General features: G+C 36.5%; 1 protein-coding gene across 21 annotated transcripts in view; it reads left to right on the top strand.

Annotated features, from left to right (window-relative positions):
- The window catches only part of KDM6A (lysine demethylase 6A), a 162955-nt gene extending 141110 nt beyond the window's left edge, over positions 1-21845 (top strand). For 10 of the 21 annotated variants that reach the window (XM_040585248.1, XM_040585258.1, XM_040585250.1 and 7 more), the window contains 10 exons: positions 259-364; positions 1095-1300; positions 3590-3654; positions 3757-3831; positions 5671-5819; positions 6786-6900; positions 8935-9122; positions 10469-10610; positions 16067-16193; positions 17120-21845. In XM_040585248.1, coding sequence (XP_040441182.1) covers positions 259-364; positions 1095-1300; positions 3590-3654; positions 3757-3831; positions 5671-5819; positions 6786-6900; positions 8935-9122; positions 10469-10610; positions 16067-16193; positions 17120-17416 — 1470 coding nt within the window. In that variant the 3' untranslated portion in view covers positions 17417-21845. The remainder of the gene's footprint in view (positions 1-258; positions 365-1094; positions 1301-3589; positions 3655-3756; positions 3832-5670; positions 5820-6785; positions 6901-8934; positions 9123-10468; positions 10611-16066; positions 16194-17119) is intronic. The other 11 variants (XM_040585252.1, XM_040585261.1, XM_040585256.1 and 8 more) reach the window with 4 other exon arrangements.
- The last annotated feature ends 1056 nt before the right edge of the window (positions 21846-22901 follow it).

The following is a 22901-nucleotide window of genomic DNA, read 5'->3' as shown; positions in this document are numbered from 1 at the left end:
TGCAAAAGCCGAAGCAACCTGGGAATAATTCATGCCAAGAAATAAATTGCAGTAACAAATTAATTTCAGGAGAGACACCAACTTTTAACACGGATAGGGTTGTATGATGTAGCTGTTCATTCCCCACAGTGCAGGGAAATGGAGAATGTTCCTGTCTTCTTTCTGTGTTGCTGTGATTTTTTTTAATTATTCTTTCTTATTTTACCAATAAGGAGTCTAAATTCATCTGGCATCTAATATTCCATTATAATTTTACAGTTGGAAAATAAACGAGATGCTTTCTTTCCACCATTACATCAATTTTGTACAAATCCAAACAACCCTGTTACTGTAATACGTGGCCTTGCTGGAGCGCTTAAATTAGGTAAGTTTACTGAATATGGTATTTTTACTTTGGGGGGGAAAAAAGGTATGTGTTTTTTAAGAAGAAATCTCTCAGTTCTTAGAAGTGGATACTTTATTTCTGTAATACTGTATTACTTGTGTGTTCCAAATAATTAGGGTAATGTGTCATTTCTCAGTTACTGTTTTTCTAATCTTAATTGTCTCCAAAAACAAAACCCCCAAATTCAACAGATGTTGTTTAGCACAGAGAGGAGATAAGCTGCGGATATGGAAGCTTACAGATAGACTTTTTTCCTATTAAAACAGTGGCTACACGTCTTTGTGCTCTACATTTAATTATCTGTGATATGTCTATAGTATATTGAACTCTGTAGATAGAAAAACTCATTGGTGATAGGAAACGTGTTATACGATAGAAGTGCGTTCATAAAACTCTGGTCTGAAAAATATTGCATTGGTAATAGATTTATGTTTGTAGATTTGTTTACCCAAGGCATGTAAAATGTTTCTTGGAATATAGTCCATACTGCTATGCTGCCAGCTTTTTTACAAGCTTCTACTGTTCTGTGCAGAAAAGCTTTTTGAGTGTTAATCATGAGTGTTAATTATTAACCTACAGGTGGGCTGTGTTACAAAGGCTGAGGGGGAAAAAGTGCTTTAGTTTAAACCTTTAGACAACTTTATTAATTTTCTTGAAACTTTTTACTATATTTTAACTGTCATTTATGAATTTTATTCCTATTTATTAGATCTAGGACTCTTCTCTACTAAGACATTGGTAGAAGCAAATAATGAACACATAGTAGAAGTAAGGACACAACTACTGCAGCCAGCAGATGAAAACTGGGACCCCACTGGAACAAAGAAAATCTGGCGTTGTGAAAGCAGCAGATCTCATACAACAATTGCTAAATATGCACAGTACCAGGCCTCTTCATTCCAGGAGTCTTTAAGGGTATGTCCGTTGTTACTGTTTAAGTTACATTTGCAAACTGTATACTAACCCTGGGACCAATTAATAGCGGCTATCAAAAACAAATGGAAGATGTTAAGGAGAAGGAGGTAATTCCACTAGCATGAAGAACACAGGTAAATTTACAAAATCTGTTTTGAATAGAGGGTCGAATAGTATATAGGTTGTTCCTCCCAAACGCTTCATATAAAACCAAATTTTCTTATTGTAAAACTCCTGGTAATTACATACTTTAAAACCTTGTTAGCTTTAGCTTTCATATTAAAATGCCAAAATTAATATTAAACTATTTATAACTTAAGATGCTCTTTTTTAACTTGTATTGCTTCTAATTTCCCACAGGCTTTGAAAGCAAATTTCTTTGTGCTTTGCAGTATGCTGAATTAATTCGGCTATGGCTTGTTAGAAGTTTCCACTCCTACTGTCTTTTGTTGGGTTCCAGACATAACATTTTCTCTGTAGTTTAGAAGTTGTTAGACATATGTGGCAGAGTGAAATACTTGAAATGTTATTTTACTGGTACTACCTTTTAATATTTTTGCTGAAACAGTGAGTTCATCCTTGGAATGAGCTGTGGGCACTTCATGGAGGCTTATGCTATCTGGTGTTATAAAAAGATTAGGCTAAGGTGGAACTAAGACAAAAACATATTCTTGACCAGTTGTTAATTAGAAAATAGGGAGAACACCAATGTGGGGAATTGACTGCTGCAGTTTTCACTGCCGTTACAGAGAAATAGCAATGGTTTCAGTAAGAAAGGAAAGAGAAATCCTAAATTTAAACTTTGTGCATTAGAGGAAAGGATTGGAAACAAAGAAATTAATCAGTAATCCAGTGTTTTGAGCGAGACTGCTCCAGGAAGAGGAAAAGAAACAGGACTACCACGGGGAAGTGGGGGCACTGAAGTCACCAGGAGCTTGGGACAAATGGGATTTTTATTCGGCAGTGGTAATAAATACAAGTGGGATATTGACTGAAGTTTTCTGGTGCCCCTTGAACAGTTGCACTGGCATTGTATTTTTGTATGTCATTCCAGAGGGGCTGGAGAACATTACTTCACTGGAGCATTATATGTGTATCTTATATATATACTGGAGCATTAGAGAGATATATTAATAACATATGTAATTGGTCACATACCAGCTTGTCAGCAGGAAAGCCTCAGCTTTGTATTTGCACCAAGTGAACTGCAGGATTTTCTGATTTTTTTTTTCTCCTCTGTTACAAATTGGTGGTAAAAATGCAATATATGAAATAATTTTCAGAATGATGATTTTCATTTTTCACTTGGAAATCAGAGAGTGTATGTGCGTCCTTTGTCTAACGCTGTTTGACCCGTCCTTACGTGACTTTTCACAGTGTTCAAATGAAAGTGATTTTTTTTTATTATTCCTCTAACAACTATTACATTGCTTTTCTAACATGCCTTGCAGTATCTGATAAATCCATCATCGCTAGGTTCTTTTTGTCCTTTATTCAAAGGATGAATAAGACTTTCTCAGGTACATAGGGCACTTTGAGATTTAACAACAGCCCCATTCAAAGCCAGAGATCTTTGGGTAGCCTCCAGGCAGTTCATTCCTCCTTTTTTTGTTGTAAGGTTTTTCCTTCTATGTCCATATACTTGTCAAAAAAGATGTCATTAGAATAGGGTTTTGAGTGAACTCTGCTAAAAAGATGAAATTACATCATTTAATACTGGCTAGACTTTTTTCAGGTAGTCATGGTCCTGGTTACTGCAGTGCTGAAATAGTATAGGGCTATGAAGAATTCAAAACATTTTTTTATATAATGGATTGTATAAAATTAATTTTATAAATATTATTCATCCTGGTTTCATACCAGCATACCTGCTTGCTTTTGAAAGAAGGTAAATGCTGTGGTTTGGAAAAGTTAACGCTATTCCTCAAGATTGGATTCCAATTCACCTGCATAATGAAACAAACCAACATACTCATTTGCAATTGTAATGTAGGCTGGCAGAAATACTTACCATGTAGACATTTTCTTTTGTCCTGGCCTGAGCTTCACTGAGATTGTAGTCACTAAGAGTTTTTTGCAACGGCTTTTGACTAATAATATTTTTCTTACTTTCTTAACAGTAATATTAACATAAAATGTTAGATACAGGTATTTTAAAGATTGTACCAGCAACTTGAAACAAATGTACTTATCTCTGTGAACTTGTGGTCACTTTATGTATTTTACATATAGTCTTACTTTTATGTCTATTTATATTTAAAAAGCCATTTCCACAATTGTATTTTGCAGGAGGAAAATGAGAAGAAGAGTCACCACAAGGACCACTCAGATAATGAATCCACATCTTCTGATAAGTAAGTGTGGTATAACTGATAATTTTGTAGTTGGTTTTATGTGGTTTTTTTACATCATTCCCATTTCTACATTCACATATTATATTTTTTTTGTATTTGCAGCTCTGGGAGGAGGAGAAGAGGACCTTTTAAAACAATCAAGTTTGGGACCAACATTGACCTGTCAGATGACAAGAAGTAAGTTATTACAGTTTCTCCTGCTCACAGTGGTATTCTACAGTATGATACTCGTTCTGGGAAACTAATGCATTCTTCTCAGACATCGGTCAGTCTGTTGATACACCCAGTTCCAGTTGCACACCCCATTTCTGCAATGAAATTGTTACCTTTGCTCTTTAAACTGTTGTTATGAGTCTTTCTCATGCTAAAATCTCTTTTCAAGCTTTTCTTTCCAGGTTCTTTATTTTTCCAGAAAGGAACTTAAACATCCATCAGAAACTGTTCTTTCTAGTTCTCCTTCTAATACATTCCCTTTGTTTAATTCTGAGGCTTTAAATTGTTTGCTTGCAATTCTAATTACTTCTGACAATACCAAGTTCTCAGTCTTTGCACAGAAATTGTAAGATTAAAGGGGTTTTTTGTTTGTATTTTTCTTACTTTTTTTGTTTGTTTGTTTCTTTTTGTTCCAACTGTCACCCTTTCTATTTCCACATTTTAATAGCTCTTAGCTCTGTCCAGCAACAGGGTTCAAAATGTGTAATAAAGACCAGACCAATGCTTACCTGTGGATAAGCCATGACACCTCTCCCACAACCTCAAAAAAATAAGGAATAAATTAAGTATTCTTTAGACTACATATCCTTTTGTGAGTAGATGAAGGTAGCTCAGAATAACATCAGGAAGTATTAGAAATACTCTGAAAGCATGGTTTTCCTGTCCAGTAATAATTTTTTATTTGATACTATCTCTGGTTAGTATATATTTCCATGAAAGATCCAGCATGTTTAGGCTGTCAGTCCTGGCAGCTGCAATACAAAAATTCTGATCTACTTCAGTCATCAGAGCACAAGAAAAGGTTATGTGTTTGAAACTGGGGAATAAGGGCCACTTAAGATGCTGAGGTCTTTTGTGGTATAGTCAATGTGTGTATATATGTATGTGATTAGAAATTGTTATAAAATTTTAAATGTCGATGCTGTTTTTTTCTGAAGAAATTCCACCTGTAGATACAAAATTGTTGCTAATAAACTAGCGCTCTGAACAAACCATTGGGAGAGAGACTTTGAATTAACTTGAGCATAAATAACCTGAGGCTCATAGGGAATTGGGATTTTGATACTTCAAATAGTTCTTGTATGATCCCAGGTAATTGCCAGATGTTCTGATCTGCAGTCTCAGCTTTTGCTACAAAACTATCTTTCCCCTCAACTAGCCTGTCAGATTTGTGATTATATTTGGAAATATTTTAAAACTGAAAGAGTAACTCAGATACCTGGGTAACATTACAGAGCTCTGCACTTAAGTTCTTGGATTTTTTATTTGAAGATCTTTGTTTTCTTAATGCCGAGTGTCCAGTTCTGTGGCACATGCATGTCTGTAACTTCATTCTTGGTAACAGCAATTGTGTGCACAGGCAAGGGTATGCTTAGACAGTCTTCTTGACATATGTTGTAGCATCATATCATTTGGCTCTTGAAAGCACAGTTAATGGTTTCTGCTGGCGAGAGTGTGGGGAGAGCACAGCTCTCATTTCACTTGGAGAAGATGTACACCAAGGTGTAAATTGCAAGCAGAATTTCCTGACAGTATTGCAGCAGACTGGCTAACGGCAAGAGTGAGTCCAATCACCCTGGCTTTGAGCTCACTCTTAAATGCAATTGTCATTCAAATTTCTTGAACTGTCAAGTAAGAATATTGCATTGCCTCAACTTCCCTAAGAGATACTAAGCTACATAGAAGTAGGCTGTCTGCTCCTTTATCTCCTACACTAACAATTTTTTGAAAATGTTTGTATTTCCCGAACTCTTTCAAGAGTTTCAGGGATTCACAGTTTGTCAATTTGCTATTTTGCTGCAGGTGGAAGTTGCAACTCCATGAACTGACAAAACTTCCTGCTTTTGTACGTGTGGTATCAGCAGGAAATCTTCTAAGCCATGTTGGTCATACCATCCTCGGCATGAACACGGTGCAGTTGTACATGAAGGTTCCGGGAAGCAGAACACCAGGTGAGTATAATCTCTTTGCATGAAAAAAAATCAGGTTCTACTGCTGTGGTATTGATGTAACCATACTGCAGATTTTACGTATCTTACAACATGCCTAAACATGATAAAATTATACATACTCAGTGTTTTTTTTAATTTCTTGTTTAACTGAACTCTGCGGGTGCAAAGTACTCTAAATTACCTTATATTGGAAATGTGTGGATTTCTGCAATGCTAGGCAATTACCGTGCTAACCTCTTGCATGTAATACTGGATTCTTTATGGGGAAAAAAGATGAGTTTATATACTTGCACAGTATTTGTACTTCACATGCCTTGGAAGTTTTTATAGGCTTCCAAAGTAGGTCTTGTCCAATCGTAGAAATTGGTATGCTTTTACTTTTTGATTTTTTTTATTGTCTGAGGATAGGACTCAACCCTCCATAATAAGTAGTGCTGCATTAGGGCACTGGACTGAGACTTGAGGGATCTGGACTAAATTTCAGGTTCTGTTTTTTCTGAAGTGTACAACTTTAGAAAATTCCATTGGGGATTATGGCTTAGTTTTCCAGCTGTCAAAAGAAGATAAAATACTGGCATTTCTACATTGATTTTTGAAAGCTCTTTTGGAAAGATTTTCTTACTACTTCTCTGTTCAGTGCCTGAAGTCATGAAGTTTTGCTCCTGACTGGGACTGTCAAGAGCTATCGTCAAACACAAAATCTAAGCTTGAACATCTTGAAGCATTTATTTCTACAAAAAGGGAACTGCTGAATTATTGGTCAGATTCGTTAGATTGGTAATTCCAGCTTTTCATTTTGCACAAACTTAACAAAAGCAGAATTGTCTTGTCACTGGTAGCTTAATTGCATTTTTTAACTGTGAAGCACCTAAATAGTGTGTGTAAGTGTCATCTAAAAATATGTACAAATACTTAAACTATGTTGTAGCCTTACATAAAGCGTGTGTGTTTTTCTCTAAATTTCAGGTCATCAAGAAAATAACAACTTTTGTTCAGTAAATATAAATATTGGTCCAGGTGACTGTGAATGGTTTGTTGTCCCTGAAAGCTATTGGGGTGTCATGAATGACTTCTGTGAAAAGTAAGCTGGGTGTGCTGTTTTTCTCTTTTTTATCCAGTTCTCTGTCCCTTTCTCAGCCCTAGGGGGGGGAAATTACTGAGGTTATTCTAAGAGGACATTATTTTAAAGGTTTTCCATGTAGTCAGAAAAGTCTTTTTAAAAAAGTCAAAATGCAAAATCATAGAATTTATAAAAAAAACAGTATTTGTACGATGTACAGAAACTTGGATTGCCTGTGATAGCTTTGCTTTCAAAAATTAACATGAGGTCCAGTGTTTGTTTTTTTTGAACACAGAATTAAGGAAATACGAGAAGTGAGAGATTGTTAGTAGCAACTGCTCGTTTAGGTTCAAGAATCAAATTTATGCTACCGTAAGGGGGAGCAGAAATTTAGTATAAGCATAGGCTGTCTGCTACTGGTGTGTATTACGTGGCATCAATCCAGTTTTCACTATTTTTACATCTCCACATCAGAAAATCCATCGTAGTCCTTGCTGTTTGTCTAGGCACTCTATCATGCATATTGAAGCTGACCTCTACTGTTACCAAATGGTGATGCTTTTGTAACGGCTTCTAGGGCTATTGTAGTGGAGTGATGCAACAAAGTTGGGTTTGTGGTTGGGGGTGAAGGAGTTTGGGGTTTTGTTCTGGATTTTTAGGAGTGAAGTATTTTCCTGGTGATATATGCTATTAATCTTTATTATGATTGGTATACGTGTTGTACACAATCAAGTACGGAGTCATTGGTGTTTTGGCATGGTTTCTTGCTGCATCTAGAGGGAGAGCTTAGTTTACTCAGACCCCAAGAGGTGCCATGGCATGCTTTGCATACACTTCTGTGTTTGTAGCTTGCTGGGAAAGTTGAGGTGCATGGACTGTTGGGGAAGTATTTGGCCAGCTCTAAGACTGGAGTTTCTGTGTTGTGCCTTATGTTGAGTGAGTGTTTTAAAATCAAATGGAACATGCACACATGTACCCTTCTCCCCCCATTCCACCCCACCCACCCCCAAAAAAAAAAAAAAGGAAGCCATTGTGTCCCTTCATCATGCTAGTATTCCAGTGGTAGCCTCTGAAGCTAGTCTTATGGGAGATTTCTTTTCTTATCTTGCCCACTTAAATCTGGTCTAAGCTCTTGGCTTTTCTTCAGAACTTTTTCAGAGCTCTGTAAATTCACCGCAGTGTCTCGGTATTCTCGATTTTTTGCCTGCCTATTGACAGCTGTTCTTACTTCATCCACCTTTACAAAGATTAGCCACCTCAAAATTTTAGTCACACTGACGCAGTTGCAGTGTCTCTAATGATGGCATGCCTTTTACCCCCATGACAGAGGCCCTGAATTGACTGTGAAAACTCTGAATTGCTGATGATCTCTTATGGTGCAGTATAAATATAGTATAAAAATTGGTATAAGGATGGAAGAGAAGTATGTATTTTTAATAACTATAGTGGAAGAGTTCATGCTTAGGAAATCCATATGTAGAGGTGGTGGGGTTTTTTCAGGCTTCTCAGAACAGTTGACATTTTCTTGGCTGAATGTAGCATGGACCTGTGGATCATAGTTGAGATGGTGTCAACAGGTTGCTTGTTGTGTGGACAAGCTTCTTGTGCATACATTGACAGTACAAGCTGGCAGGTTGGCATTGTTCAAAACAGAAAGCAGTCTAAAGAGCTGATACGGTTTGTATATAAAATCAGTCTGGTTAAAAAAACAACATTTGGCATCAGTGTCATGCTAGATCTGAACCAAGGATTCCTCTGCCTCAGCATTAATAAAATACTGGGAAACTTAAAGGAAAATAGAACATAACTGGAAGCCATAAGCTGACTCCATATGGGCTGCTAGATGGTTGAGTGTTTTAATGTATTGTGGGATGTGAAATTAGGATCAGGAATTTTATAGATGAAACTTTCCTTTTGACCAGTCCTCCTGGGTCACTGATGCGATGCAGAAAGCATTTACCATGGTGATAAGTTTTGGCAGGTAATTACACTGAAGTATCAACTACTAATGTGTCTGCTGATAAATGCTGAAGATTATTTTTCCTCTTGTTTCAGGAATAATATGAATTTCCTAATGGGATCTTGGTGGCCAAACTTGGAAGATTTGTATGAAGCCAATGTTCCAGTTTATAGGTTTATTCAAAGACCAGGGGATTTGGTGTGGATAAATGCTGGCACGGTTCATTGGGTTCAGGCTATTGGTTGGTGCAACAACATTGCGTGGAATGTTGGCCCTCTTACAGGTATGGTTGAATAGTGCCTGTGCTGAACTATGTACTTAGGTAGTAGTACTGTATATATGCCACAGAACCTGCCATTTCTTACTAAATTACCATGCTTTCTTTACAGGATTAAAAAAAAATGTATGTACTGTATTTTAAAACATGATGTGTTGAACCTTAAAATAATTCCATTGGTAAGAGGAAGAGAAAGCAGCAACCATGCAGTCTTTGGACTCATTCGTTTAATGGGCTTGTAAAAATTACAGTTGTATAGCAAACAGTAGAAGAATAAAATGCTTAGATTAGTTCATTCACTCTGTCTTGTAGACCATTTCTCAACTTTTTCTCCCAAAATTTGTGCTACCCAGCAGACTGTGCTATAGCTTGTATATGAGTGTAAGGACTTGCCCAGTCGTAACTTTTCAGGGACAACTGATACATAATTGCTCTTTAGTGAAAGCATCAGGAAATGTGAACAGTTGTAAAATCTTGTTCATAAAGGAATATTAGGGGGTTTAGACCTACTGTTCTAGAAGTCTATACTTTTGAACCATGGTCTTAAAAGGTTTTTAGATGTGAGAGTGAAAGGAAATTTCACAGCTAAAATGAGATTCTGTCAAGCATTTGAAAATCATGTACTTACAAAAAACTCCAGTTTTCTTAAATAGTTTAAGGTGTGTCTTTTATTTCGTTATGGTGCAATAAGTAGTATATATAGGTTTGTGTGATTGATTGATACAGAGCTCACATGTTCAGCTGTGGTAAATTTTGTAAAACATTTTTTAAAGAAGGGCAGGGTGAGTAGGCTGCTTAATGAAAAAGTCTGACTCACTGCAACAAATCTGTCAAGGTGCAGTCTTCCTTTTCAAGACAAATTATATACCATAGCATTGTAAAATAACGTTAAAGAGTGAATAGAGTGAGATGCATACATTTCAAATTTCATAGACTGGGTTGGGTCGGAAGGGACCTTAAAGATACCTACTTCCAACTCTGTTGCCATGGGCAGGGATGTTAATTTAGATGTTCAGGGTTTTTTTTAATCTGAAATATTTGAAAATTTTTTAGGTAACCCTTTTTGAAATACTGCTCTCTGTTCTGCACAGAAACTGAACGCTTGTCAGTAGCTTGTTTTACAGATAGTTGTTGCTGCTGTGGTATTGTGTGGGATTTTTAGCATCATAAATACACTTTTAAAAAAATAAATTACAGAATTCAAGTTTAGTTGGTATGAATAGGTCATTGCGAATGAAGTTTAATCTAGCCCTAAAAGGTATGCATTTTTATTATAATCAAATTATTTTGGCTTCAGTTGATACTTATTTCTTAACTTGACTAACTGCTTTCATTATTTTGTTTTTGTGTAGCCTGTCAATATAAATTGGCAGTGGAACGGTACGAGTGGAATAAACTGCAGAGCGTAAAGTCCATAGTACCCATGGTTCATCTTTCATGGAATATGGCTCGAAATATCAAGGTCTCAGATCCAAAGCTTTTTGAAATGATAAAGTAAGTTTTATTCATTTATTTGGACATTTACTGTACCCTTTTCGTCCTCAAGCCTAAAACAATAGCTCATTTGCAAGTAATGTTTTCTAAGACGTTTCCATTCCTGAGAATCAAGCCAAAACTATTTTGTATTCTGTTTTTCAAAGAATCCGTCTATAGATACAATTAATTTTATTACATTTTATTTGATGTTATTGTGACATAGCTTTAGAATGATGTAAGTTTCTTACTAAATATGCCATAGATCTAATATACCAGTTTACAGAAACAGTTGACTTAGGCAACAAAAGTGTTCAGACTACATACCATAAGAAATAACAAAATTAGATCATCAACCCAAATACTACAGTTAGAATGTTTAGCCATTTTTACAGCAAAATTAAACTTCATTTTACATTTCTAGAACCTCTCATTAGTGCTCACACACTATCATTTGGAGATCCAGTATAAATGTTTTAAATAAAGGAAAATAGGAATTGAAAAGCCTCTTTCTCTGTGCTCTTCCTTCTGAACAATGAATTAACTGATGTGTAAAATGATGATTGAATTTAGTGACATTCTCTTACACAGATTTCAAAATGCAGGAATATTCCAGGCTTGGAGCATCTTTAGTAGTTTTCGTTATAAAGAGTGCAACTTCAAGTAAATATAAATCATATTGCAGCAACACTACACCTCCACTGAGGAATGGATGGACATTTAAGCATATATCATAGCTTTGTCCTAAAGAAAATGGGGGAATTAATTCCAAAGAAAATTTGTCATCATGAGTATACTCTAGCAGCAGCACTCTCTTGTTTCCCTAAGCCTACCAAAGGAGCTTCTAGCTTGAGTACTTCTTAGTCTTAGCAATATACGGGATCCACAAGCATTGAATCCTTTTATAATTTGCCTTGAATAAACCATAAAAAAATTGGTGTGTTAACTTGCAAAAAAAGACAATAATTTCTTTTTTCCCCCAGTAGGATTTATTGATGCCATCTGAGTGAGACACCTTTTTACAGGAGAAATCTGATTTAGACTTGAGCATTTATAGCGGAATGGTGGAATTGGTGGCATGATAACTTTGTAAGGACTAGGAATGTTGAAGTTGAAGACGGGGAGGTTTGTGTAGTCACTGTAAAGCTAGATTTTGGAATAGCATTTATGCGTGAATACTTTCTTAAAATCTAGTATCTAGGGTAAAGAAAATCTTTGCTGAAGGCTTGACAGTCCTGCCCCTTCAGTTAAGCTATTAGTGCTCATATTCAGGATGCCAGCTGTCATAAAAGGGAGAGGAGAAAGTGAATAGTTAGAAATGAGAAATAGGGAGGGAAGAAGCAGGATGTGGGAGGGAGGGAACTCAAGAAGTCCATAAAAAAAAAAAAAAAAAAAAAAGAAGAAGAAGAAGAAGAAAAACACCATGAACCTATTTCACAATTATCTTCATAGATCTTCCCAGGCCCAGCAGGCATCTATTGTAAAGCTCAAAGCAGTTCTGGAATGCTTTTGGCAAAATAGGATTTCAATATTTCGGCACCTGTATTTTGCATTTGCACAGGTTTGGGGGGGGTTGCCATGGTTTAGGCTTAAAAGGAGAAAAACATGACTGAGCACAGCATCCTTCTTTAAGAGAATTGCTTAAAATGTTCTGAAGAATCGCAGAGGACAAAATGGTGGCTTCGTGTTGTCTTGCTGGCTGACAGCAGCTGAGCTTTTTCTAGTGAAACACCTACATTTTAGGGGTACATTACAAATAAACAAAGATGCTGAGGAGCAGATACAGACTTTGGTCTTGTATACATTTGGTTTTTCCAGTCTACTGAAACCATTTTTCGTTTACTTGGATTAAACCCTCCACCAAAGTTAGTTGTCAGCCAAATCCCAAGTTGCATGCTGTGTGCAAAAGGGAGGAAGGCCCAATGATGGGCTCTGCTTTGTGACAGCTGGTACCAGTAACCTGAGATAAGTCTTTGTTGTGATCACTTCTGTAGTTACTGTATAGGTGTTACTAGAAATGGGTGTCATCGGAATACACAGTCTAGTACGTGACCTTGGCTTTGTAAAGCATGCTGGAAATGCACAAACTTTCATGAATCTCCTTAAGATAGGAAAGCAGTTGCATAATTTTTCTATGGACTGCTTGTCTGCAGGAAAATAGCACCAGCTGGCAAGTAGCTATCGTCCACTGCTCCTGGATTTTACTATGTACAAAATGTAGGCATTTGTGTGTTTATATATAGGTGTGTATGGATGTGTATAAAAACACTTGAGAAATAGTGATTCCTTATACAGCTGGTTGAATTTCATTTTGAATAGCTGACTTCTCATCTGTCACCAGGGAAAAAAAAATACATTAGTGACACAGCTGTCATCTTTTTGCCAAATGCAGGTCTGTATCTAAAATGGTATGTCAAAGATACCTGAAGTGTTTAGGTAGTTTGACTTCTGTCTCTGGGGCTTCTTAGGTATCAGAATAGTGCAGAAGAGTAGCTCTCAGAAAATGGTAAGAAGTAGTTTGCAATTCCAGTCTGAAAGGTAAATACAAATATGTCCTGCTGTTACTATGTGATTTACTGTTACGATGTCACAGTTACTACGTAAGAGTAACTGCTACAGAGGTGATAAACTAAAATTTAAGCATACATATAAATATTGGGAACCAAATTAATGATGAAGAGAAATAGAACAGGGAAGCTTTGCTTTTGGACCTCCTTATATTTTTAGTTAATGTGCAACTGGATGCTCTCCTGCTAGATAAAAGACAGAGCAAAACCTAAAACTTCCTCGTGAGATATTTTTTAAAAATTTGATACAGGCACTAGAATCGGGAGCAGGGACAAAGGCAGACAAAATGATTTCAAAGTCAGCTGAGGAAGAGCACAACCCTCAAGAAAAGAAAAATTAACAGCAAACCTCTTGGATGAAATTTAGGACTTTTATAAATGCATCTGAGGAAGAGAAGAATTTTGGAGGTAGTGGGAACATAGTAATAAAGGCTTAAAAAATTAATTCCAAAGTAACTGAAAGACTAAGTTCTTTTACAAAAAAATAGTTTTAGAAACGTAAAAGAACATGACTTGGGATGACATGGGAGAAATAATTTTGCACAAAATCATGAAGCGAGATAAAATACATTTCAGTATCATTAGGGAAGGTATGTGACTGAAGGATACAAAGAGGTCAGTCTTGCATTGCCTTTGGGGTGGTCTCCATACTTTGAAAAGTTTTACTGTATATCTGAATATTCCAATGGGTTTCTTACTGCCTTTCTAGAATAAATTGGGATGATAGCCATTTAAAAATCTCTTAAATATTTGAATTTGACTAGATATGATTCACTTACTCTCTTTATGCCATACCTGTAAGAATTTGAGAGGTATGGTCTAGATTTCTTTTGACTGAATTCTCACTGTACAAGAATAAAAGCAGGCTTACAATACTAAAAGTTGACACTGTTTAACTTAAACATTGTATTCTACTTGGCACCTTTTGGTCTTTTTTGGGCTACCCAAACTTTAGGCAATTGCAGTGCATTTTTGAAGTGATAGTTCATATGCTTTCTCCCATTCTTTGACAGTATAAAATTGTTTTACATTTTCAGGTGCCATTACTAGGGCCTGAATTTTATCCAGGGAGGTGGAATTCACCTTCTAGCTATTGTTTTTGGCATTGGTTACGGATTTGGAAAACACTGCAGTGGTGTTATATGTGGGTTACATTTGGGAAATTCTTTTTTCACAACTGTGACACTAGAAAACTCTTTGAAAATAACACTGAAAATTCTTTGGAAGTCAAGAGTGGAGAACAATGGTAGCAAGTGTGCAGATGTGCTTCCAGTCACTCTTTGGTATACCCAAAGACTTTTCCAGACAGCAGCAGAAAAGAATGGTAGCTTTTAAGATTCTTTGAAATTGGGCAGTATTGCATGAAAGAATGCTATACCAAAGTTACTGCACTTGTCTGAAGCACATTAACATGATCTACCACGTGTGCTTGGCCTTATCGTCATATAGGACTTATCATATATATTTGTGTGTGTGTGTGTATATATATATACCTATCATATAGGAACATCAAACTTCAAGAGTGTTGAAGGAGTTACAACTAAATGAGCTGTTGTAATTTTCGGGAAATCCAGTATATGAAAACCTAATGTTTAACATAGAAACACACTTTCAGGTTTGCATTATCCTTATGGTGAGGGTATTAATGCATTAATGAAGTCATAGCCTTGTTTTCAGTGAAGATGAACAGGCTGAGTGTAAAAACATCAAGAGGGGAGAGTATCTCAAGCCTAAGATTCTATTAACTACTTGGAAACACATGAAAGAAACATGTGGGGTTTTTTTAATACAGACCATATATATTACAAGTTTAAGGCTTTAAAATGGGAGAAGGATCAAGATGAAAATATTTTGATAGAACTCTTGAGCACTTTGTTTTCTGTCCAATGTTTATTCTTCCACTTCCATTTTTTCAATCTTTCTTCTGCATCTAGTGAGCATGTAACGTAACCACCCTGTGGAGGAGAAAATTAAAGGCTGCAAAGGCTGCAGCTCAAATAAATAGGATAGCTGAGAGCTAAAAATTATTGTAAATAACATTGTAATTTAGAAATCTGGTGACCTATTTTGCCAGCTTTTTTTTTTTAGAGTATGTAGTTTATACAACGCTAGAAAACAAGTTAGATTTTCTACTGCAGAAGAGAACTGAATAAAATTATGAAAATCAATATATATTTTTTAATCCTTCACAGAAGTATGGCAGGGAATTGTTAAATTCCATTTCACATTTGACCAGTTCTTCTCTTCATTCAGAAAATGTGTTAAAAAAATGTTGTTTTCCAATGTTAATTTTTTTCCCTATGAAGGTACTTCCTTTTCTGATAGCAACCTGTCTGTTCTTTTTCCTTTTACACAGAAGATAACTTGTTAATAGGTTTTATTCCCACTGTCTGTAGAGTGATTCCTGTCAGAACTTGAGTTTTCAGATTTTGGATAACTGAAAATTTAGTAGTGCTGAGGAAGTAACAGGGTTAGTTAAAACAGTTCTTTGGAATAGGTTATAGTCAATGACACAAAATTTAAGTGTAAACGGTTACTTTGAACTTGGCAGTTCAGACTGACTTTTTGCTGATACGTTCATGGTTCAAAATAAAATACATGAATTGTTTTTGAAAACACATTGGTTTGTTTCGCTTAAAAAAGCATTTGTGCATTCCAGTCAAAAATGAAAGGTACAGCCCATTTGCAGGGCAAGGGGCAGTACTGAAATGGAGCAAATCTACACAGAGTTCCACAAGCATGTGGTCCTACCTAAGTCATGAGTCCAGTGATTGTTATTAGCCAGCTCTTCCTGAACCCCTGGAGGAAGAGGAAACTCCGGGTACAGGGTCTTGGAAGAAAATGAGGCCTACTTGAATCTTGCTGTAAAGTTGAATATTGACCTGATAGACAAATGTTTTTTGTTTGCAGGTACTGCCTGTTAAGAACTCTCAAACAGTGTCAGACACTGAGGGAAGCTCTAATTGCTGCAGGAAAAGAGATTGTCTGGCACGGGCGAGCAAAGGACGAGCCAGCTCATTACTGTAGCATTTGTGAGGTCAGTAAAAATATGTGTTGGGCTTGCATACTACTATAATATTTATTTAAATTTTGTCCTATCTTTTTTTGTTGCTATTTTAATTTTGCTTTTAAGTTGCAGCATCTACTGTATGCTATAAGCACATATATGTGATGCAGTACTGTCTTCAAAGAGCTTAGCAAGCTGTTTTTCTAGACACAGGCTGTATTTTTCTTCAGTCTCTACCACAACATTGTTATTCACTAGGTCGATTTTCAATTCTCAGTTATTATAAAAAGTTGTTATCCTTTCCTGCATATAATTTGATCGGCTGAGTGTCATTTTAAAGGTGTGTCTGTTGTCATTTTAGAAGTGAACAACAGCCCCAAAAGAGAGAGAATTTAAGTACATTTTCTTCACAGGACATACCTTTTTTCTGAAATTTTTGATTCTACTTTCTGATAACAGTTCCTTTAAAGTACTGGATAATAGTTTTCATGAAGCTTAAAGGAAAATAAAAATTATCCTACCCCTTGAAAATCAGTTTCGAGTTATCTTCTGACTGACCCTCTTGGGCAGGATAAGCATGTAACTCAGTAGTGAGGAAATAAATCAAGAACTTCATTTGCAGACAAATTTTAAAAAGGAAAATTAGGTATAATAGTTATAAATCGCCACCTTACTGAGGAACGCCTATTCAGAGTGTGGATCCTGCTTTGTCAACATTGACCAAAAGCTTTCCCACAGCACTGTTCGTGCAGGCACCTACGTGTAATATTGGTGGTTTTACAATATTTTGCTTCTCTGCTTGAGCCTTAGAAGGATAGTTTTTCCCTGAACAAATCTAATTTTTCTCTTTGCATGCACAGGGTAAGGTTTTAAATCTTAAAGAAGATGCATTTTTCATGGTTTAACTTCTAAAAAATGAAATTGTAACAGTTCACTTTCTGTTTCCTGTCTAATAGGTGGAAGTCTTTGATCTGCTTTTTGTCACTAGTGAGAGCAATTCTCGAAAGACCTATGTTGTACATTGCCAAGACTGTGCACGAAAGATAAGCACGAACCTGGAAAATTTTGTGGTGCTAGAACAGTACAAAATGGAGGACTTGATGCAAGTCTATGATCAATTTACATTAGTAAGTCAAATTAATAAGTGGGTGCATAAGTACATTATTTGTAAAGCAGTTGTAGACTGTCTTGGTACTCCATTGCATGAGTACTGTGGACTTTCTGATTCAAATGGAGGTATGGGTCATGTGTGAAATTTACAGAACAAAATGCTGAAGAGTCAGAATTATGTGAAATAGTACAGTAACTTACTGCAGAACATAACCGCTGAGTTTTCAGGAAAAGTATGATGTTACAATTCATAAAGTTGTGGCTTTAAAAATCCAATAGAGATCACCTGAAGACCATAACTGGATCAGATGGAGATGGGAAGAATCAGGACAGTGAAGCTTGGAGAAACTAGCACCAGGTTCAAGAGCATCTCTAATACATTGGTTGTGGTATGAAGTCAGTATAGCAGCAGAGCATCCTATGCACTCAGACCCCTTCCCTTCCCCTTCCCCACCCATCCCCTCCTGAATCAGCACTGTCCTTCTGCTTAGCAAGCGGATGCTCTCAAACAGTTCTGTCTTTTGGCTTGGGGCCTCCTTTGCATTTCAATTTAAAGCGAAAAGCCTCTTTGCCATTATAGCTTTGTGCTATATATGGCAGCCTCCTGCTTTGAACTGTGTCAGCACAACTGTCCTAACATTTCACCCAGGTTTCATTGTTTCAGGCAAAGACGGCTTGTTTGTAATCACAATTAAAGTGATGCTGGATTTATTTTTAAGCCTTGCCTTTCTGTTAAAGGAGACAAACATTGGACGAAGTGTTATGAGAATTTCATGTTGAATTAAATACAGCAGCCCAGAAACGGCTGTGCCTTTTGATTCATTTCCAGGCGCTGTGGAAAATGTATGTTTAGACAGTTATTTCATGTAATGCTAGCATAAGTTGTGGCCTTTTGAGCTGCGGCCTCAAGGTTCAGCTGTAGAGGCTGGCAAGAGTGCAGGACCATGTCCTCTGAATTTAATCATCTTCATTGGTCCTACAGAGCCTGAGGTGGTTGAACTTCATACTTCTAGGAGCCCATTGTCATAATTTGTGAAATACTGCAATTTTGAAGTGGTGATCTGTTACAGAAAAGCATATAAGTAAACTCGTTCTCAGATATGTCATCCAGTTGAGTGGAAAGGGGCAAGAACGTTTCTGTATGGAAAAGAGGGGGGAGGGAGGGGTATTTTGTTGTCTGTGTTTATAACATTATATAGGTAACAGTGATGATATTGTCCCTAGAACAAGGGTTCTCAACCTGTGAGTAGATCCCACCAAAGCCTATACCTGCAGCTCTAAAGGGCATTATTAATTGTTCTCTTGTGAAATTGGTGTACACATCCATTTCTTTTAAAGGGGATATGGTCTCGATTGAGAAGAGTCACACCCTAAAAGTGACATCTCTCAGATCTGGGAGAAGAGTTAAGGTTTGTTTCGAGTCACAGGATGAAGGTAATCTCAGGTGGCAGAGGTGTAATAGAGGCCTGACAGAGGCTCTGTGTTCGGGAGCAAACATGGGCATCGGTTAGTGTTAGTGTTTCATAGGTGGGTACCACAGTATGACTTAAAAGTGTCTTTAAAGATTGTGAGCAGCTACTTGAAGGGGTTCCACATGATGGCAGGACTGATCAGCAGAAAAAGAGAAGCAAATGTCATCAAAGATTCAGTATTTTGATGGTAATGCCACAAAGTGCAATACTGGGAAATAGTTAGGGATCTCCTAGACCTTGTTTCCTGCAAGCAGGCAGGAGCAAGGCACCTAGCTTACTTCACCCTTGAGGCATTGTGCTGGTGTTTCCAGGACTTGAAAAAGCCAACAAACCAATTTTGTCCTCATATCAGAGAATCTAAGACCCTTTCCACAGATATCCTGTCTTCAGGGTTGTATGTTATTGTTTAGGTAGAGGGAAGAAAAAAAAAGAAGCCTGCAAGGCATTTGAAGAGGCACAAATGGACAGTGCCCCCCCCCCGCCCCCGCCCCGCACTGGTGAACAGGTTGAGAATCCCTGTTTTAGTTTATATAAAGATATATCTATGCTGAGCCCACATGGAGCTCTTTCCTGCCACAATGGGACTTGTTTTGTCAGCTCACACCATATTAACACAGACATCCCCACAGTGTGCTCCAGTCTGCAGTACAGGCAAAATCCTAATGCAGAGTAGTCATAAAATACACGTTGTATTTGAGTAAGCTGGAAAAAAGTGCCGGTGTCCACTTGCAAGAGTTCTGAAGTGTAGAAACAGAAGTGCGTGTGACTTCAAACTCTCATAGTTGCAGCTTGTGCAGGTCTTGGTTAAACAACTGAGTTTTACACCCTTGTAGAAAAGGTAATTTAATGTTTTCTTTTTCAGGCTCCTCCATTGCCATCCTCCTCATCTTGACATTTTTTCATGGACATTAAATGAAAACTTTTCTGATATTCAGGAAGTGACCCAGTTCTGCACCACTGATTTTTGTAGCTATCCCGTAAGGCTGCTGGCTGAAAGCTGTGTCTATGCAACCTTCCAAGTGCGGAGTGTCAACCAACTGGACAGGAGAGAGCACTGCCTCCTACTCCAGAACTCAAAACAAATAAAGCTCATCCAGCTGTACTTCAAAAAAATAATTCCATGTTTTGTATATATCTGACAAAACTGGCAACATTATACAGACTACTGACTTGAAGACCACCTCTTTTGTATTTCTCTGTTTCTGGGCTGATGAGTTGGTTTCATCCATTTTTCCCCTTCAGAATTCCCCTTGGAAAAAGTACTAGCTTAGCTGGTCATTTCTTTGTAAGGTAGTTAGAAATTTTAAGTCTTTCTTTGGGCAACTTTTTTTTTTTTTTTTTTAATGTGAAGAGTTAGGTGATATAAATTTTTTACTGCTTTTATGTTTTTCTGTCTTGTTTTGAAACCATGACGGTTACACTTTTGGTTCCTAAATAAAATTTAAAACAATTAACAGCCAAGTCACAAAGATAAATGGGTTGCACATAGACTAAGGAATAAACTTCAGATTTGTGATTTTTGTTTCTAATCTTGATGTAAATTTACACTATTTATAAATACATATTTATTGCTTGAAAATATTTGTGAATGGAATGCTGTTATTTTTTCCAGATTACCTGCCATTGAAATTTTAAGGAGTTCTGTAATTTCAAACACTACTCCTATTACATTTTCTATATGTAAATAAAACTGCTTAGCATTGTACAGAAACTTTTATTAAAATTGTTTAATGTTTAAAGTTTTTCTATTGTTTGAGTTTTAAAAAGATTTTATGTACAGTGCCCAGTTTTTGTTCTTTTTTGAATCTGATTATATATATTTTATATATACTCTTGTGCTTGTGTATATATATAATATATATAGAAACTCGAATATACATATGTGTATAAAGATTTAGAGACTAAATTTTTCTCGTTTTAAGTTTTACATCTATGGTAGATTTGAGGTGTCTACTGTAAAGTATTGCTTACAAAAGTATGATTATTTTTAAAGAAATATATGGTATGTATCCTCAAGACATAGAATGACCTTCAGACTGGTTTATTGTTAAATTGCACTTTTTGCAATAACAGACCAATAAATAGTTGCTGCCAAAATGTAGTAATAGAAAATAAGTAACGGCTAAACTTTAAAGCTCTTCGAGAAAATACCGGCTTTGACAGGAGGTTTGGCACTAGTTTTAGAGGAGGAATGAAAAAAGTAAATTTGAGTTTGGATGGGGATGTTCTCTAGAATTCAACCAAATTGCAACTTATATATTACAATATGTTCTATTAACAATTTTAAAAGTTGAGACTGAATCATCTTGGTGTCATTGTTGACCCCAAAAAAGGACGTTGTTTTGTGGTATTCTATTGTATTTTCACATATTTTGTAATACGAATTCACTGGTAAATTTTTGAAGCACTAGGTTTATTTAGGACAAGTTTATAATATATCATTGTAACAGTTTGCAGTTTTAATGATGGTATTTATTTTAAGTTGCTCTTTCTCATTAGCTTCTTGAAAATGCATTAAATCTAAATTTCAAAATTGATAGCTTTCTTATCGATCAGAGTTGACTGATGCAGAAGGTTCTGCATCAAACAATTTCTCATAATTTCTCATTAGTGGGGTATGTTAGTGATTGCATTGTTAAATTTTTTGTAATCAATGTGAAGTGTTAAAGGCACAGAGCATGCTGATAGTTTCTTTTGAACAAAAAGAATCGCCTCTTACATTGTAGCTTCAAACGAAGGGTGTTTTAATGAAGAATCAGTACAGCTTGTCTAATGCTGTTACAACAGTTTAACCATAGGTATAAGCGACTTTCTTGCTAGTTCTTACAACAGTCGGACAAAAGGGTATAGAGATTAAAGAAAAGCATAACAAATGCTCTTGCCAGCAAAATTATCAACTAGCAGTTAGGAAGCCAGTATTTGCAGTTCTGTAAAGATGTAAGTCTCAGTTCTTGATAACGAACTCTACAAATCATAATTTTTTACTTATGTATTTTATGCAGTCGTAAATATTGTAATCTTGACAAACCATGCTGCAACTGAAAAGCTACTCCTTTACAGTAGTCTTAAACCCAAATAAAAGCAAGATAACTTACCTCAACTAATGGTAAACAAAAAGTCCTCGTTTCTCAGTGCTGTAAAAAAATATTGCTAACTAGGGAAAGAGCTACTCTGCGCTAATTAAAAGGGCTTTGTACCTTTCCTCCCCTTTGGAAAAGAGGATGTGCCATCACCAAGGAAGAAAATGCGTGTCTCACCAGTGAACAAGTAGACCAAATCAGTAGAGCATCAGGCAGTATTGCTCATTGTGCATGAAGGTTTTGTCGTGAATTTGAATTGCTGCAGGGCTTTAGTATTTTGCAGTTTCATACTTCTTAATTACACTATGCTCCTAACCAATGGACAGTTTTGATCTATAAGCTGCTATGATTTAGAATGCTTTTGTTTCATTTTATTAAAAAAAGCACAAGTTAATATTTTATCAATTGTAGTTATTACGAAGCAGTTCTGCTTCTTAAATTATGAAGCGCATGGTACAAGGTGAAACATTTATAATCTCTGGATAATTCCAAGTGTAGTGAGTGGGCAGGGCGGGGGGAGGCAGGAGTCCTAAACGAAATGGAGGGGACTAACTCGCTTTCCAAGGAACTTCAGTCTTGGGGCCCTCGAGCTCCACAGCTGAGCCTACTGCAGGTGGTTCTGATTTGTTTGTGGCTACAAATCACAGTAGCAGGCGGATTAAAAATCGAAGTGTAAGAGGATGAAAATGGCCAAAGACATGGCATTTATTGCAAGGATTTTTGGAAGGTACAGACTAATAGAAGAAAAGGTATTATTAGGGGTTGGATAAAGCCAGAGATACAAATGGCTGTTTAAAAAATAAAATAGTAAAAAAGTTCAATTAAAGATAAAAGGGAATTAGAAATAAATAGCAACATATGCTGCTGAACTGTGGATTGAGAACTGTCCTGGAGGAGCTTGATGATGAAGGAATCCCATAAAGAAATAGTCCTGTATTTCTGAGCCTCGTTTAAATTCTGTGAATATATTCAACCGAGCATTTGATTTTTTTTAAGCTTTCCTTCAGGTACATAACTTGGGAGCAGTATCTCTTTGCTTTTATGGAGAAGTGAAGTCCTACCACTGATTATATTTT

This window comes from Falco naumanni, chromosome 2, assembly GCF_017639655.2.
Source record: "Falco naumanni isolate bFalNau1 chromosome 2, bFalNau1.pat, whole genome shotgun sequence".
Lineage (NCBI taxonomy): Eukaryota > Metazoa > Chordata > Aves > Falconiformes > Falconidae > Falco > Falco naumanni.
Note: the sequence above shows the minus strand (reverse complement) of the source record. Positions and strands in the feature narration are given on the sequence as shown.